Source organism: Loxodonta africana, chromosome 7 (assembly GCF_030014295.1).
Source record: "Loxodonta africana isolate mLoxAfr1 chromosome 7, mLoxAfr1.hap2, whole genome shotgun sequence".
NCBI lineage: Eukaryota > Metazoa > Chordata > Mammalia > Proboscidea > Elephantidae > Loxodonta > Loxodonta africana.
In genome coordinates, this window is record NC_087348.1 from 13,132,218 (window position 1) to 13,149,094 (window position 16,877).

General features: G+C 58.5%; 1 protein-coding gene across 3 annotated transcripts in view; it reads right to left on the reverse strand.

Annotated features, from left to right (window-relative positions):
* Window positions 1-508: 508 nt before the first annotated feature.
* The window catches only part of MYRF (myelin regulatory factor), a 38,247-nt gene continuing 21,878 nt past the window's right edge, over window positions 509-16,877 (reverse strand). Inside the window, exons 9-27 of one of the 3 annotated variants that reach the window (XM_064287940.1) lie at window positions 14,314-14,390; window positions 14,013-14,123; window positions 13,518-13,608; window positions 12,936-13,136; window positions 12,033-12,144; window positions 11,430-11,539; window positions 10,116-10,276; window positions 9,964-10,036; window positions 9,609-9,697; window positions 9,266-9,334; window positions 8,784-8,864; window positions 8,504-8,592; window positions 8,201-8,386; window positions 7,732-7,983; window positions 5,742-5,829; window positions 5,473-5,547; window positions 4,933-5,038; window positions 3,375-3,449; window positions 509-3,187 (exon numbers count right to left, since the gene is read on the reverse strand). In XM_064287940.1, coding sequence (XP_064144010.1) covers window positions 3,107-3,187; window positions 3,375-3,449; window positions 4,933-5,038; window positions 5,473-5,547; window positions 5,742-5,829; window positions 7,732-7,983; window positions 8,201-8,386; window positions 8,504-8,592; window positions 8,784-8,864; window positions 9,266-9,334; window positions 9,609-9,697; window positions 9,964-10,036; window positions 10,116-10,276; window positions 11,430-11,539; window positions 12,033-12,144; window positions 12,936-13,136; window positions 13,518-13,608; window positions 14,013-14,123; window positions 14,314-14,390 — 2,127 coding nt within the window. In that variant the 3' untranslated portion in view covers window positions 509-3,106. The remainder of the gene's footprint in view (window positions 3,188-3,374; window positions 3,450-4,932; window positions 5,039-5,472; window positions 5,548-5,741; window positions 5,830-7,731; window positions 7,984-8,200; window positions 8,387-8,503; window positions 8,593-8,783; window positions 8,865-9,265; window positions 9,335-9,608; window positions 9,698-9,963; window positions 10,037-10,115; window positions 10,277-11,429; window positions 11,540-12,032; window positions 12,145-12,935; window positions 13,137-13,517; window positions 13,609-14,012; window positions 14,124-14,313; window positions 14,391-16,877) is intronic. The other 2 variants (XM_064287939.1, XM_064287938.1) reach the window with 2 other exon arrangements.

The window sequence follows — 16,877 nt, forward strand, 5'->3', positions numbered from 1 at the left end:
AATCCCACCCCTTCCCATTTCTCATCAGCCCTTCCGAAAGCTCCAAGGGGTCAGGAGAGTGTGAGAAGGGTATCTGTGCCATTGGCCTGTGAATAGGAAGAGTCCAGGCCTGCCCTCTCTGTCATTTCTAGAGCAAACTCCTCTAGGGACCAGTACCCATTAACTCTGCCCTGGGCCGGTCCCCTCCTCTACATGTAGCCACCCTCCTCTGGGCTGGGGCACCCTCGTAAGACTCCCCTTGTCCTCTAAGAAGGCTTTACCCAAAGGTGGCTACTCTTAAGCCAGGTAGAGCAGCAGCAGGTCTGTGTGAAGGGAGAGGGGTGGCCAGTGGAGTGATTGCTAAGGCCTGTCCCCAACCCTACTCTGAAGCCAAAAAGGATAATGGGTTACAGAGCATCCCTAGCAGAACCCCCAAGATACAGACATCTTGGAAAGAATCTTGAGTTCCACTTGGCCCCAGCTCCCACCATAACGGTCTCAAGAGATGAGGAGGCAAGCTCAGATACAAAGCAGTATTTATACATTTATTTATATATGTATATTTACTCCAGAAACAACCAGGGACAGGAAGCAAGCAGGCCTGGGGCTGCTTCCCTCGCTGCCCCCCTCAGAACTGGTACAAGGTAAATACGAGTCCAAGCTCAGGGAGAGGAACTGGGAGTTAACTGGGGGAGGGGTGCTCTATGCACATGCACGCTTTTACTGGGGCGAGAGTGTGGGCAGGGGGATTTGTGCACCGCGAGGCCCTATGTACAGCTTGAAGCTTGACAGAAGGGAAGGGAGGAATGGGCTGGGGACCCCAGGTGGGGGATGAAGCCGAGACCAACCCCCACTCCTCAGCGCCAGCCTGGCGGCCCTGTGTCTTCCTGAAGCCCTTTTACCTTGGGCACAAGGCAACTTTGGTCCAAGGTCGACCCCCTCAAGCAGCTTGGAGTCCCAACCCCTGCACTGAGGACTCCTTTCCCAGGCCTGGAAACAGCCAGCTGCTAAGCAGATTGGGGCAATGCTGTGTCCAGATGGGCTCCAGGGGGCGGTAGAGGGTCACATCCCAGTTACGGACTGGGGGCTGCAGGCCCAGAATATCCACCCTGCAGTGAGGAAGTCCCAGAATCCTGTTACAAGGGGTGGACTCCCAGGGTTGAGGCACTAGGGAGGGCTCCCCCTGTGGGAGGAGGGAGAATAGTCCTAAGTAAGGCTAGGCTCCCTACCACACACATCCTATGTCAGACCTGGGGTGGAGACAAATTGGGGGGGGGGCTGGTATCCCTGCTACCCTAATTCCCCAGATGTTTCCCTATCGGGGCAGTAAGTGCTTTGAGATGCATGGCAGAGGGGCCTGCAGCTCAGAGGCTGCTTCGGTTGGCTTCCCCAGAAAGCCCCCCATTCAAACTGAGAATGAGAGGTAGGATGGGGCAAGGCCCAGTTCCCAAAGAGGTGGCAGAACACCATAGGGCAAGGATAGCAAACCCCGTTTCTGAACCCAGAGCCAAAACCAAAAAAAAACATTGCCATCAAGTCAATTGACTCATAGAAACCCTATAGACAGAGTAGAACTGCCCCCATAGGGTTTCCAAGGCTATGAATCTTTACGGAAGCAGATTGCCCTATCTTTCTCCTGCAGAGTAGTTGGTGGGTTCAAACCGCCAACCTTTCAGTTAGCAGCCAAGTGCTTAACCACTGTACCACCAGGGCTCCTTGAACCGAGGGCAGACATGGCTAAATAATTCCCATTCTCCGAGCCTCAGTGTGGTCTCAGAATGCTCCAGGCGCACACTCAGAAAGTGAATGAAGTTGGCGTTTGAGATAAAACGTCTTCACTAACCCAAGCCCACCACTCTGCTCCTGGGAAGGTGGACAGAGGTAGGGCCCATTGCCAAGCATGGGTCCCCACAGCTTGGCTGTCCCAGTCCAGCAAGGGAGGCTTTGAGGAAGGTCACTAGCAGACAAGACTGAAGGAGAGGCCAGCATCTTGGCGGTGGTTAGGCTAGACAGGATGATGGGAGTCACTGCCTTGTCTTTGCAAGTGTCACCCCAGGGCTCTAACCCCCTCTGGGCTTTCTAGCTCCATCCTCCCACTCCCTCCTGCCCTGGTTTAAGTGCATTTTAGTAATTACTTGGTTAATAACAGCAAAAGCTATTTGCCTCCACCCACCAGCCAAGACCACCTATGGTCTTGCAGGGATTCCTGCTTCACTGCTCAGAGTGATGGAGTCATAGATACCCACTGTGAATTCTGGACTTCCCTGGAATACCATCTGGGGCTCACAAGGGAACTTCCCCTTCCGGGAGGGCACTCCAGGTTCAAGGGTCCACAGCTTACCCAGCCCACTGGTTCAGGCCTGTGAAAGGCTAAGGGTGGCTTCAGGCAGGCACTAAGGGATACATAAGGCACATGGTCATCCCCATCCCATCCAGAGCTGAGCTGAGCTGCCCTGAGGGCTCTTGGGAGCCAAGCTCTCCCAGGGAGATGAGAACCCCTAAGCCATGCTTAAAGCTTAGAAGTCCAAGTCCAGTGTAACAGTCAAACCCCAAAAGTCCAGTACCAAGCCACCCCCCAGGGAGCAGCTGCGCGGGTAGGGCTCTGCCCTCCTTTGACTCATGGGTCCAGCCAAGTCTCTGAAGGTTGGATCCAAGCCCCCGGCTGATCTCAAAGGCAGGCAGGTCCTCTCCCAAAAGAGGGGTCGCTCCCAGTCTCAAAAGGGGAGGTAGGGGAGAGTGGGCTCTGGAAAAATCAAGGTACAGGCTTCCCCTGGCCTCCAGGGCACCTGAAGCTAGCCCTCGAACCACCACATCTGGACAGATATCAGTGGGCCTTGTCCTGGCCCTGAGGAAGGGGACAGGCGGGCAGGCCCAAGAGGTCTGTCTCTGGCTCCCTCCGTGGTGTGTGAGGGGCTCCCAGCAGGAGCAGCAACTCCAGTGTGAGGACTTCCAGTTCAACCAGTCACGGGGAGGGCCAAGCCCTGGCTCCAGTCTCTGCAGAGGGACTTCCAGCGGCCAGCAGAGAGCTGGCCAGTGCAAGCTCCAGTGTAACACCACTGCATCCAGTGTGGAAGGGGGGCCCAGGGGCCCCTGGTCCCTGCTGTGCTGCTGCCTCGGGGAGGGCAGCTCAGTCACACAGGCGGTAGAAGTGGAAGTGGTAGTCTGTGACCGGCTGGACCAGGGCCTCTGCGCTGCAGTTGGCCTGACCCTGGGAAGAAGTGCAGCGAGAACGGGTGAGACCAGCTCTGGGGGTCGGCCCTCACCCTGCTGACACTGCCTGACACCGTGCCCCAAGTTCTACCACACGGTCTGCAAACTCTCCATTCCTCCCCCAGGCAACACACTGCAGCTCTAGGTGCCTGGCCCTCCAGGGTAGATGGGGTGCCCGTGCTTACCAGCAATGCCACCCGGAAGTGGTAGGTGAATTCGCGAAAGGACAGGATGGTTACTGGCCACTGGTGGGAGGTGCCCTGGAGAGAGCAGAGAGAGGGGTCAGGATAGCCCCTGCCCCATCCCAACCAGCATCTCTGTCACCATGGCCATGCAGCCCTGGGTTCTGCGGCAAGTTTTATGAAGGGGGAAAAGCAGAGACAGCTTTGACAGGAGACGGGAGGCAGCCAGATCTGCTTTGGAGAGTAATGGCGACCACCCTCTGTGCTGGGTTCTTCCAAGTCCACAGCCTCTCACCTGGTCCCTGCGTCCTTTCTAGTCTTGTCTCCCACTGCTTTCCCTCTCAGCCACTATATTCCAGGCATAGGTCTTCACTATAACCCAATGAGGTAATGCTATTACCCCCATCTTACAAAAAAAAAAAAAAAAATTTTTTTTTTTTTTTACAGATGTGGAAACGGAGTCACTCTGGGATTCAAACCCAGGTCTAACAGGCTCTCTCCCTTTCAGGGTGGCATGAGGTCCAGCCGTAGGGAGCTCCCTCAGCGGCTACATGAGGCTTTGGCTTCACCTTGTGTTCTGCGGTTCCGGCCTGTGCACCACGCCCAGTGAGCACCTGGCTGGGCTGGCCTTCTACTTTCCCATGCTCTCTCCTCTCTGTGGGCCACAGGCCTGGGCTCTCCTGGGCACTCATCCCTCTATCCTCTACAAGCTGGCCCAGCACAGAGCCTGGGACAAAGGAAGCCCCAGTCACTATGTGCTGAATAAACACATGGATGGGTGGGAAGAACCATCGCTGCTTCCCTTAACTTGTCCTAAGAGTCTTCTCCTCCCCTGGACTATATGCCCAAAGAGAAACTAGTGGTGGGTCAGAAGTTAGGGAGAGTTGTAACTTCTGGTCACGTGGCCAGTGAAGGGCAGGATGGTGACAGGGCCTAGACATCCAGTTTCCAGACCAGACGTAGCCCTCTCTACATGTTGTAGCCTGAGGGATCTTCCAAACTGGCAGCTCTAACGGTGCCACTTCCCTGACCTGAGTCTGAGGTCCAGGCTCCTTCCTGTCTCTCCGGACACACTCCACCTCCCCGTGACTCACTGCCCTCACCGTGTTTTCACTTCTACCCCCCTCCCCCTGGTCTCTGTATCTCTACTAATTCACTTTTCTTTCCCTGGCTGACCCCTTCAGGTCTCATCTTAAATATTACTTTCCCAGGGCAGCTGACCTGACCCTCAGGCCAGGCCAGGTCAGCTCTCCCTCCCATGGGCTCCAGAGCACCCTGCCTATCCCCATCACGGCACCCATCCCATGCTGGTCCTGCGGAATGCTCTCCTTTCCTGGGGCTCTGTGAGGGCAGGGGCAGATGGGAGAGGCTCAGGAGTAAGTGGAATGAATGAATGTGTGGGTGCCCCTCCCCAGGGTGCAGACGCCCAGGCCCCAAAGGCAGATTCATGTTCCTTATGCAGCGGCCTTGACTCTGACTCCCGGCTCCCTTTCCCCACCCATATGGGGACCCAGTTGTGCTGGGAGAGAAGAGGCTCTGGGGCCTGGCTAGTCCCCCCTACCTGGGTGTTCTGGTGGGTGGGAAGGCTCTGTGGGAAGCCCCCCTCCTCACACGGCTCCTCCTCTGATGTCAGGCTGCACAGCACCACAGACACGGGGGAGGAGGAGCTGAGGAGAGGCCCAGTTAGCAGGATAACGAAGTTCCAGAGTCCCTCAACCCAGCTCCCTCCCAGCCAGACCCCCACAAGCTACTGAATCTTCACCCAGCCTGATAACAAAGCATGACAGAGTCCTAGACAGTACAAACCCATTCCCATTCACCATCCCATGTAGTCCTCAGAGCCCCTGTGAGCCAGGGCCCCCCTTTTCCAGAAGAGAAACAAGCCGAGAGGGGCAATGATTGCCAGGGTCATGCAGCTAGTTAACCACAAAGCAGGCAATAAACAGGGCCAAACAGATGTGCCACTGCAGAGCCTCAGGATGGTAGGTCTGAGCACAGGGCAGGAGCCGCCATCACGTTCCCTTGCAGTGGGCCCAGGCAGTTTAGGGGGAAGGGGACCAAACAGGGATGCTGAGCACCTCCCCCCGCCCCCAGCACTCACTTCATCTGTAGGGTCAGGCTGAGGTGCAGTGGGGTGCTGCTGCTGACAGGGATGTGGTAGGTGAAGTTCCCAGGCCTGAAGGGACAAAGCTGGCTCCTCAGCCCCAGGCTACCCTACTGAAGCCTCCCCCAGCAATTCCTCAGCCCCCAGGAGCCTAGAGAGGGCTGTCCCACCTTGTGGGGGAAGCTCCTCCCTGAGGGGGGCGGAATCTGGGTATCAGTCATCTGGGGGGACCTGCCCTAGGGGTGAAGGGAGGAAGCCAAGCCCACCTGCAGGCATGCCCTGGAGCGCAGTATTGGGAGGTGATGGGCATCGCATTCTCCAGCACCTGGATTGAGGTCAGGGAGGGCATGGGGTCTGCAAGGAGAGAGGATGTTGGGGCAAGGAGGGTGACACAGGTGAGAACCAGCCAAGTCCTTCCTTGCCAGACTTAAATCAGTCACTCACATTTTAGTGTGAATAAGTTCCCAGTTATTCCTTCCAAACCACCACAATGGCTGGGGGTCATACCATCCCCTTTCCCCACTGGCCCTAGGACTAGCCAGTTCCCATGAGCCTGAGATTTGCCTCTCGACAGAACGGGAACACTCAGGGGCAGAGACAGGGCTTCCGTATCTTTTGCCAGTAGAATACAGAAGCCCACTCATGCTGGCCCTGTGCCTCTTTTCCTGATGGTGACAACTCTTCCCAACTCTGGATTCAGCGCTGTTAAGTTGATAGCTTGAAATCGGTCACAGTGGGAGTATTCACACCACACAGATTAGGGACCCCAAGAACCAGTTCTTCAATATTTACCAGCACACTACTGCTTGTGGCCCTCTGAACGAGCCACTCCAGACTGGCTGACTGGGGGTTAGGGGGACTAAAGTCTCTCATGTGGTGTGTGATGTGGGTGGCAGGGGAGACAAGGCTTTCTCCCCACCCATTTCACCCACAGGCTTGCTGCCTGACCATCCTACGCATGAACTTGGAACTGAAGCTATTTCTGGAGGTCACCTTTCGGCCAAATAATAGATTGATTCATAAAATCAATAATATCACCTGTAATGTGCTCCCTTAAACAACGACAATGAACTATATGAGACCAAACAGTCAACATCTACCCAAAAGCAAATAAGAGAAGGCAACAAGAGGAAGGGAAGCTAGGTCAATGGAAACAGAAAAAACAGAATGAAAATAGTGAGAATGCTGACACACTGAGAATTGTAACCAAAGCCATTGAACAATTTATACAAAAATTGTTAAATGGGAATCAAATTTGCTAAACCACATTATTTTTTTAAAAAATTCTGTAGCAGAGATATGAAAGGTAAAGTGATAGTTGAATACTGCTTCTAAAAACTCAATTCCAACATCACCTCTTCCAGGGAGCCTTCCCTGATCACCCCCCCCACCTTAAAAAAAAAACAAAAACCACCTTAGCCCAGGTTAATTGCCCTCCTGTCCCAAAGCTGCCTGCACGTCTCCTCAGAGCCTCACCACACTGCGGTATTTTTGTGACTGCCGAGCTCTTTGGGGGCAGGCACATGTCTGTCTTCATCACCCCCAGTGCCCTGTGCAGCACCAGCCACAGAGCAGTGGCCCAGGAAACAGCTGCCCAGTGCGCATCTACCCCTTGGGGTTTCCCCAGCACTTTCAACTTCAATCTCTGCAAAACCACGGTTTCCAAGCTCTTTTTTTTTTTAAACCACAAAACCCTTTTAAATGAGAATTGATGAGGAGGCTGGATACTTAGAGCAGAGCTGCCCGGTAGAAGCCGAAAGACTCCCAGTCTCCCCTTCAATTCCCATGGCAGCCCCCAAGGGAACCTCAGAGGAACCCACTTTGAAAATCCCAGTGGTAACGGATTCTCTAGCTTTGTTAAAACCAAAGATTTTAGGCCTGGGGAAAAGTTGGGGGACCCGGTACAGCACCCTCCTCCCATGCTGGCATGGGAGCCAGGCTTTGAAGTCAGGCAGACCTTGGATTGAATCCCAGATCTGCTGCTGACGGGCTGCCTGCCCCTGGGCAGGTCCCTTCACCTGTCTAAGTCTGCTTCCTCCTCTGAACACTGAGCCTGGAATTCCTTCCTTGCAGGCTTGTGGTGACGATTCAATGAGACAATCTAGATAAGGCCCCTGGCCTGATTCCTGGTACTTAGTACCTGCTCAACAAATGTCTATTGACTGATGACTGGCACTCAGGTGACTGGGCCCAGATGGCCTAGCCAGAGGGCCTTGCTGGGCTAGGGTGAGAGGCGACAGGGGATGGGGCAAGTACCTGGCTGACCCTGAGTCTGGGTGGACCGGGCAGGGCCCAGGCTGGGCTGCAGAGCGCCTCGGCGGGCCCGGCCGTGGAGACCAAGGTTGGGGCTATTCTTGGCTTTGCTCTGCCCCCCAGGAAAGGGGACTACAGGGCTGGCCACAGGCTCCAGGCTCTTGGGATGCTTGGAGTGGCCAATGCCATTGGCTGAAAGGCCCCAGGACTTGGCTCTGATGTTGGAAACCGGCAGCAGGGCCATCTGACTGGGGCCTGTGGACAGAAACCAGGGATAGGCTAAGAAGAGGGCAGGTGGCTGCCTCCCACCTGGCTATCTCTAGGGCCCTGATGGACCCCCATCTGTCTTCTGATCCTTTCTGGAGGATGTCCCCAATCTGCCTCCACAGCCTCACTCTAATGGATCTTCTAGGTCTTTCTCTGGATTCAAGTAAGCCCCTCAAGCCATGCCCTGGCCCCACGATAGCCATACCTGAGCGGTTGGTGGCGGGACTGGAGCTGAGACCACGGCTGGGGCTGAAGGTGGAGCCAACACTGGGGTTAGTGGCCAGGCTGGGGCTGAGTGAGGAGCAGCAGACAACCGGGCAGGGGTGGCTAGAGCACAGGTCCAAGGCACGGATGGCCGGAGCTGGGGCTGAGCTGGGCAGGCCAGTGGTAACTAAGAAAGACAGAGGTTGTGTGAGCTGGAAGGGGCAGCAGAGCCCCCGACCCAGAACACAGTCACTCCCCGCATCCCTTCCCTGCTTCCACCTGCAGACCTGCCCCTGGCACGCACCCGGCAGCAAAGAGGACCGTGTGCCAGGCAGCCCCACGGTCACAGGGGCCTGTCGAAGCTGCGTGGTCCCAAAGCTCTGGCTGGACCTGCTGGGGAAGGGTGGGCTGAGCTCAGAGGAGCTAGCAGAGCCCAGGGGGCAGGCGGCAGGTGGCGGTGTGAGCCCGACAGTCCCAGAGAAGCAGGAGGAACAGGAGGGCGTGGACAGGGAAGGTAGAAAGGAGACAGGAAGATGGACAGCAGGAGCCAGAAGCAGGAGGGGGCACTTGGTCCAGACACGTACCATGGGCACATGGCCTCACTCCCCCCAGGGTGCTGGGGCCGGAGCAGAGCCAGGAGACAGGAAGTGGACACGGCAAAAGGGCTAAGGTGCAGTAAAGACCAAAAGGGGAAGACAGGTGACAGGGAGGAGAAAAAAGACATAATAAGAGCTGGGGACAGTGGGCAGACAGAGCCCCGAGGTCCTGCCCTGGCCCTGCTCCCCCAGCCCGTTCCGACCTGGGGCCCCTCAGATCCCCCGACTCTCAGAGGCCCAGCACTGAGTAGGCCAGAAAGAAACATCAGCTTCAGCAGGGACCTGGAAATGGCTGTCTACCCTCTAGGGGAGACCCTCCCACAGTAGGCTAAGAGGCTGAGGTTGAGCTCCCTTCAGAGGAGAGAGACTGCATGACTCCTCTGACCCATGGCTCCTCTGACCCTGCACTGCCACCAAAGCCCTGCCTGGCCCTGGCAGCTTAGCCAGCAGGCCGGCCTCCTGGGACATACCCATCGGTGTCTACCAGGTCCTCCTCGGTGCGCAGGCTCAGCACATACAGTGTGGACATGGACACCACGCTGTGGGCCGCAGAAAAGGGTCAGTGTGAGAGCTGGGGTCACCATCCACTGTCCCCTCTCTAGGGCAGGGCCTTGGCCCCAGGGGCTGGGTGCCCAGGTGGTACCTGCATATGGGTCTCTCCATTCCTGGGGAGAGACATAACGAGACAGCCTGCCTCCTTCCCTGAGACCTCAGCCACTTATCTCCCAGGCCACACCTTCTTCCCCAGGCCTGACGCCACTGGGCTCCTAGACTTCCCCAGCCAGCCACCCCCCAGAGCCTGGGGTAAGTCACCTGAAGGCCATGACCACCACCAGGGCGATGATGGTGCCCTGCAGGAAGCGCTGGCTGATGCAGGCCTGGTCTGGGGCCACGGACGACGACTGAGGCCAGAGAAGCAAAGGGGAAGAAGCAGAAGAGGTTATCAGTCTGGCCCAAACTTACGGCGCCCATGGTCTCTGGAGGTGGGGGAGCTGTGGTCCACCCATTTGCCCAGAGGGGCAGGGGGAGAGGAAGGAGAAATGGGCTGGGAAGGCTACAGGGCCCAGAGGGGAAAGCGAGCAGCTGGAGTCAGTGAGGCTGGGGAGGGCCAAGCTGGAAGGGGGGCCATGTGGGAAGAAGAAGCTGCCAGTCCAACCTGGCCACTCACCTTGCTGGCCACCTTGGGGGCCCTCTTCTTATGGGGGACACTGCCTGCCCGGCTGAACTGGCTCCCAGCGTGGCTGTGGTGAGAGGCCCAGGGTCAGGGGTACGCTGGCAAGGGGATCTTTTCCTCCCCCACCCCATCCCCCATGCCCCCACCTGAAGGCACCCGAGCTGCCAGAAGACTTGACGCTGTCAAGCCGTCGCAGCTTGGCCAACTTGTGGCTCCAGCGCTCCAGCTCGTCAATGCGTGTCTCCAGGTTGTCTGTCAGCTTGCATAGCTCCTTCACGGCACCCACATTCTCCATGAAGATGCGCTCCTGCCGAGGGCGAGGACCAGGGTTCAGGGCGCAGCCAGCCCTGGCAGCGAAGGCTGTAACACCAGCAGGAAGAAGGAGGGGAGCCCTGCTGCCCACAACCTTTGTGACAGCCTCAAAATCTCCCTACCCAACTCAGTCTCCCTGCTCCAGTCTGGCCTCAGCTCCTATGGCTCCCTGTGCCTGCCTCCAAACGGCACCCCCACACCTGCCCCTGTGCAAGACTATCCCCTCTGCCTGAACAGCTCTTCCCACTCCCAGTCAGGACCCTCTGTCCAAGCCAGGAGGCTCCAGGCCTGTGACCTCTCCCCTCGACTAACACAGCGTCTCAGACTTCAGCACTTTACTACTCAGCCAAGGCAAAAACACACTACATGCTCACCACACGTCTGGTGTCAAGCCAGGTATACAAACGTCCTCACAACAACAACGAAAAAGAGTTGCCACTGAGTCGACTGCGACTCATGCCGACCTCGTGTATGTGAGACAAGAACTGCGGTCCACAGACTTTGCAGTGGCTGATTCTTCAGAAGAAGAACGTCAGGCCTTTCTTCCTAGGTGCCACTGGATGGATCCAAACCTCCAACCTTTTGGTTAGCAGCCGAGTGCGTTAACCATTTACCCACCCAGGGACTCCTCACAATAAACCACATGTTTAAGCCACGCAACAACCGTATGAGAATGGAAGACAAAACCAAAACCGAACCCACTGCCGTCGAGTCGATTCCAACTCACAGCGACTCTACAGGACAGAGTAGAACTGCCCCATAGAGTTTCCAAGGAGCGCCCAGTGGATATGAACTTCCGACCTCTTGGTTAGCAGCCATAGCACTTAACCACTACGCCACCAGGGTTTCCGACAATGGAATAGAGATTACTATTACTCTCATTTTACTGGGGAGGAAAGTGACCCTTGGCCAGGTTCCTCTTGTCCTTCATTATACAATCACGGAGTAGCCAAGTCCCCCCACCTCCACTTGACGGCTCATTCCCTTCCCTGAGGGCCTGGTGGGGGGAAGATCTGGAGGCAGCAGGAGAGAAGATTCAGGCTGCTCCTGCCCTCTGCACTGCCCACACCCATCTCTGTGGAAGAGATGATGCCCCCAGCTGGTCCTCCTCTCCGCCCTGGGCCTCTCCATCCACCAGACCCGCAGACCTTGTTCACCACCAGGAAGTTCTCAATGGTTTTCCCGTTGGCAAAGACCACATCTCCAGTGTCCTTCACAGCCTCGGGAAGTATCTCTTTCACCTCCTGGGCAATGACGCCTGGGGAGAACCAAGCCAAGTGTGTGTCGGGGGGGAATGAGGGACACAGCACTTTAACGAACGAGGCAACGGGGCACTGGAGAGGACAAAGTTCTAGGGACTAGCGATTTGGGTTCCAAGGAGCCCTGGAGCAGGGAGCTACCAAGGGACAAGTTTTCACAGGGTCTCGGTTCCAGGGGTCAAGCTGTGGGCTGGGGAGGGCCGGACTCCTGGGACTAAGGATCCCAGGGGAAGGAGACAGAGTTTCGGTGGTTAGGAGGCTGGGTTCCCGGGTCCAGGGAAGGAGCGATTTTCCAGGGTTCGAGGGGCGGGGCATCTAGAGGGTCAGATTCCCGGGGCGGAGTTCCAGGAGTCCAGGGGTAGGGTTCCTGGGAGTACGGTTTCCAGAGAACGGGGACAGGATTCCCAAAGGACAGGGGAAGGGGCCGGTGTCTGAAGGCTGAGGGGCAGGGTTCCTGGACCCCAGCTCAAGTCCGCGCCCGCCCAGCCCTACCGGTCTCTGGCGCCGTGGCCTCGATGCCGGCGCTGGCGGCGAACTCGGGCTTGTATCTGTAGTGCACCAGCCGCATACGCGAGATCCTTTTCAACTGCTCCGTGGTGTCCACCTGCCGGGAGCCAACACATTGAACCCCCTCCCTCCAGCGCCTATCCAGGTGAGAGCTCGGAGCCCAAGAGGGCAGCAGTCCGGAGGCTGCAGGGGAGGGGAGATGCTGCCTCCGGGCACCCGGGAGTCCAGAGATTCAGGGTCAGCCGCCTCCTCCGGGTTCCCCAGAAATCCCGCCCTTCCATCTGGCCCACCTCCTCCCCAAGAGCCACGCCCACAAACCCCGCCCCCAGTGGCCCACCCCTGCCATCAGCCCCTTCTCGCTCGAAGTCCAATCCCCCACAGCCCCACCCCTCTCCGACAGCCCCGCCCCCGTCGACAGCCCCACCCCTCACCGGCAGCCCCGCCCCCGCCGACAGCCCCACCCCTCACCGGCAGCCCCGCCCCCGCTGACAGCCCCACCCCTCTCCGACAGCCCCGCCCCTGCCGACAGCCACACCCCTCACCGACAGCCCCGTCCCCTCCGACAGCCTCGCCCCGTTGACAGCCCCGCCCCTCGCCGACAGCCCTGCCCCGTCGCAGCCCCGCCCCCGCCGACAGCCCCACCCCTCGCCGACAGTCCCGCCCCTGCCGACAGCCTCACCCCTCACCGACAGCCCCGCCCCCGTCGACAGCCCCGCCCCTGCCGACAGCCACACCCCTCACCGACAGCCCCGTCCCCTCCGATAGCCTCGCCCCCGTCGACAGCCCCACCCCTCGCCGACAGTCCCGCCCCTGCCGACAGCCACACCCCTCACCGACAGCCCCGTCCCCTCCGACAGCCTCGCCTCCGTTGACAGCCCCGCCCCTCACCTCCTGCACTTGCTCCTTGGCCCGCAGGTCCGAGGGATGCATGAGAGAGCCCATGACCTTGACGTTCCCGTGCACGACCAGCGCCTCATCTGGCCGGTCTGTGTTGATGCCTACGCGGCCATGGTGGAAGACAGTGTCGGGCACCTGCGCCCGCTGCCACAACACGTCGCTGTCGCTTTCAAACTGGCCCGGATTGGAGGCCTACGGCAAGTTGGAGTAGAGTCAGTCTCAGGAGTAGTTGGGGAGGGGGGGTGGTCTCTGCAGCGCCCTGGGATAGGGAGAAATCCCGCAGCCAACCCTCTCAGTCCAGCCAAGGCTCCTCACCCCACCAGACCCCAGCTTAATGTACCCCTCCCAGTGTGGCAGTGTGGTGGGATTCCAGCAGGCTTCCAGGCCTGCTCCACCCCCATGTTTCACTGTGGAGACAGTGCGGTCCAGAGAGGGTGGGAGCCTTGCCCAAGGACACACAGCCAGTGCCCAGCAGGATCAGCACTCTGGCTCCTGGCTCCACAGTACCCCAGTATTTCTCCTGAGAGCTGTTACCTCCAGTCCTGGGGACAGCTGGAAGGAGGTGACCCTTACCCGAACGATGATTCTCTCTGAAATCTGGGCGGCCAGTGTGTAGTTCTGGTTCTGTGCATGGGCCTGGAGGGCCACCACCAGCATGAAGTACCTAGGGCACACCGGGGTCTTAGAGGCACCAGCGCCCTGCCCTACCTCCTCCTGACCCCTGGCCACCCCTCCTGGTCCAGAATGCGCACAAAGCTGTCCACTGGCTCATCTCAGCAGATTCCCAGCGCCCCCACGAAGTGAGCATGGACACCTCATCCTACAGAGGAGGGTCCTGAGCCTCCACTAGGGGGCAGACATGCCTCAGGGCCCGCAGCTAGGAAGTCAGACAGCTGTCTTAATCCAGAAGCCAAGCTCTGCTCTTCCCATCAAAGGCTCTGAGTCTCAGGCCTCTCATCTGTAAAGTGGGTCAGTCTGTGGGACTCTGCAATGGGGTAGGGTCTTCCTGCTCTACTTCCCCAGAAATGAGGGGGCTCTTGGGGGAGGGAGGGGGTCCAGCCTGCTCACCTCTGGTCAGGGTTGGGCTTGCCCTTCTTGCGCATGTTGTTGGCAGTGGTCTCGCTGAAGTGTAGCCGCCCCACAGTCACCTTGGTGACCTGCTCAGGGGGCAAAGTGACCCTGCAGGGGAAGAACAGAGTACTCAGGGGGCAGAGAGGAGGGGGCAGAGGGCCAGGCCGGAGCAGGGCACCCAGGCCAGGTGTTTGTGGGAGGTGAATGCCGTGGGCCCCTCATAGGCCACCCTCAGCTCCCATCCCAGTCCCCGGGTCAGCCCTGCTGGGTACCAACCCGCACCTGGGCAGACACTCACGTGACGGGGTTGAAGGGCCGCTTGCTTCGGTCAGACTGTGACTGCTCAATGTTGATGGACTGATTCAGCGCCTCCAGCTGAGGGGGAGGGTAGTCCAGTGGCACCTCAGGGACAGGGCTCCCCACCTAGTCAGCCCACCCGCACCCTCTGAGCCCAGGCCTGCTCCAGCTGTGAGGAAGAGTGGCACCTCCCTCTCCCCAACCTTACTTCCCCACAAACTCAGGTGCCTTATGCACAGGGACACACCCCTACAGACCCTACACACACACCCACACCCACACCACTCCCCTCACCTCCACGCAGATGCTCACACAGACCTGGAGAGTCACCCTCTTCACACTACACCCATATAACTTCTCCACACTTCTACATGGCTATACACAACCCCATACCTCTCCTGCTGTACCACTCCCCCACTTCTGCATGTGCACATACCCATACACACCCTCATATCCACACCCCACACCACACCCCCACCTGAGTACACACACACCCTCACAGTGCCCACCCCCCCACTACACCACTCCCCCACCTCTGCATACACATCCACCCTCAGTCACCCTCATAGCCCCTGCCCCCTCATATCCACGCCCTACGCCCCCTCCCCTACCTCTGCATACACACACACCTTGAGTCCTCCTCACAGCCCCTGCCCCCTCACATCCACACCCCACACCACTCCCCCACCTCTGTGTACACACCCTCAGTCACCCTCAAAGCCCCTGCCCCCTTACATCCACACCCCACACCACACCCCCACCTCTGCGCACACACACACCCTCAGTCGCCCTCACAGCCCCTGCCCCCTCACATCCACACCCCACACCACTCTCCCACCTCAGTCACCCTCAAGCCCCTGCCCCCTCACATCCACACCCCACACCACGCCCCCAACTCTGTGTACTCACACACACCCTCAGTCGCCCTCACCACCCCTGTCCCCTCACATCCACACCCCACACCACACCCCCACCTCTGCGTACACACACACCCTCAGTCGGCCTCACAGCCCCTGCCCCCTCACATCCACACCCCACACCACTCCCCCACCTCTGCTACACACCCTCAGTCACCCTCAAGCCCTTGCCGCCTCACATCCACACCCGACATCATGCCCCCAACTCCGTGTACACACACACACCCTCAGTCCCCCTCACCACCCCTGCCCCCTCACATCCACACCCCACACCACACCCCCAACTCTGCGTACACACACACACCCTCAGTCCCCCTCACAGCCCCTGCCCCTCACATCCACACCCCACACCACAGTCCCACCTCTGCCCGCATACACACACACACCCCCCTCAGTTGCCCTCAAAGCCCCATCCTGACGCCACTTTCCCACCTCTGACACACCCAAACCAGCCTCGACCCACACCCACCCACACCCAAGCCCACGTACCCTCCAGACCCTCTCCCATACCCACATCCCCTCAACCCCTCCAGGAGCACTGGCTGAGCCAAGCCAGGCCCAGCTCACAACCCTGAAGGAGACAGACCCCCTCCCTGTCCCAGGGAAACAAAATCAACCACACTGTGGCTAGGCCATGGGGATCCCAGGGGCTGGACCTCAGGGAAGGTTTCCTAAGGAGGGCACCAGCATGAACAGTGAAGGTGGAGGAGCCAGCCAGGAGGGGGAGGCTGAATGGGATGCTAGGAGGGCGTTCGAGCAAGAGGAAGCCACATGAGAAAAAAAATTTTTTTTTTTCCCCAAATTAGGGAAACCCCCAAAAAAAACCACCAGTAGCCGTGGAGTCTGAGTAGAACTGTGCTCTACAGGGTTTTCAATGGCTGTCATCTTTTGGAAGGAGATCGCTAGCCCTTTCTTCTGAGGCGCCTCTGGGTGGACTCAAACCACCAACCTTTCAGTTAGTAGTAGCCAAGCGCTTAGCTATTTGCACCACCCAGGGTCTCCTGAGGGAAGGCAGAGAGGTGTGAATCCAGAGGATGGGTTCAGGACCCAGCAAACGGCCAGGCTGGAGTGAAGGGCTAGATCACTCAGGCTCTTATGCACTAAGCTTAGACGTCGGGGCTTTGCCGGGAGCCCTGGGGAGCCTGGAGTGTCTTGGCCACCCATGTCTCAGGTGGAGAATAAGTAGGGAGCCAGAGTAGAAGCTGCTGTGGTCACTCAGACAAGGAGGGGAGAGAGGAAAGAAAAAAGGGGGTATCACGTAATGTTCTGGGGGACAAACAGCAAAGCCAGGTGCAAGATGAGGTGAGGGCAAGAGGCCACAGATTTCTGGCCCGGGTGACCGGGGCCCCAGAGCCCCATTCCCTGAGAGGGGAGCCCAGGGGGATGGGCCAAGTTCAAGGGGAATTCAGTTTGGGGACACTGGGCTGAGAGGCCCGTGGCAGCCTAGTCAAGAGGTCCAGGAGACAGCCAAAACAGGGGTTAGGAGAAGGGTGCTGGCTGGGGACGTAGACTTGGGGATCACAGGGCAGAGACCAAAACAGGAAGTGTGAATGAGAAGGCTGAGGGCAGGTGGAAGGAAAAGACCACATGGGAGAGACTGTGGAGGAGCGAGGGGCAGGGGAAAAGGCAAGAAGGGGCACCACTAGGA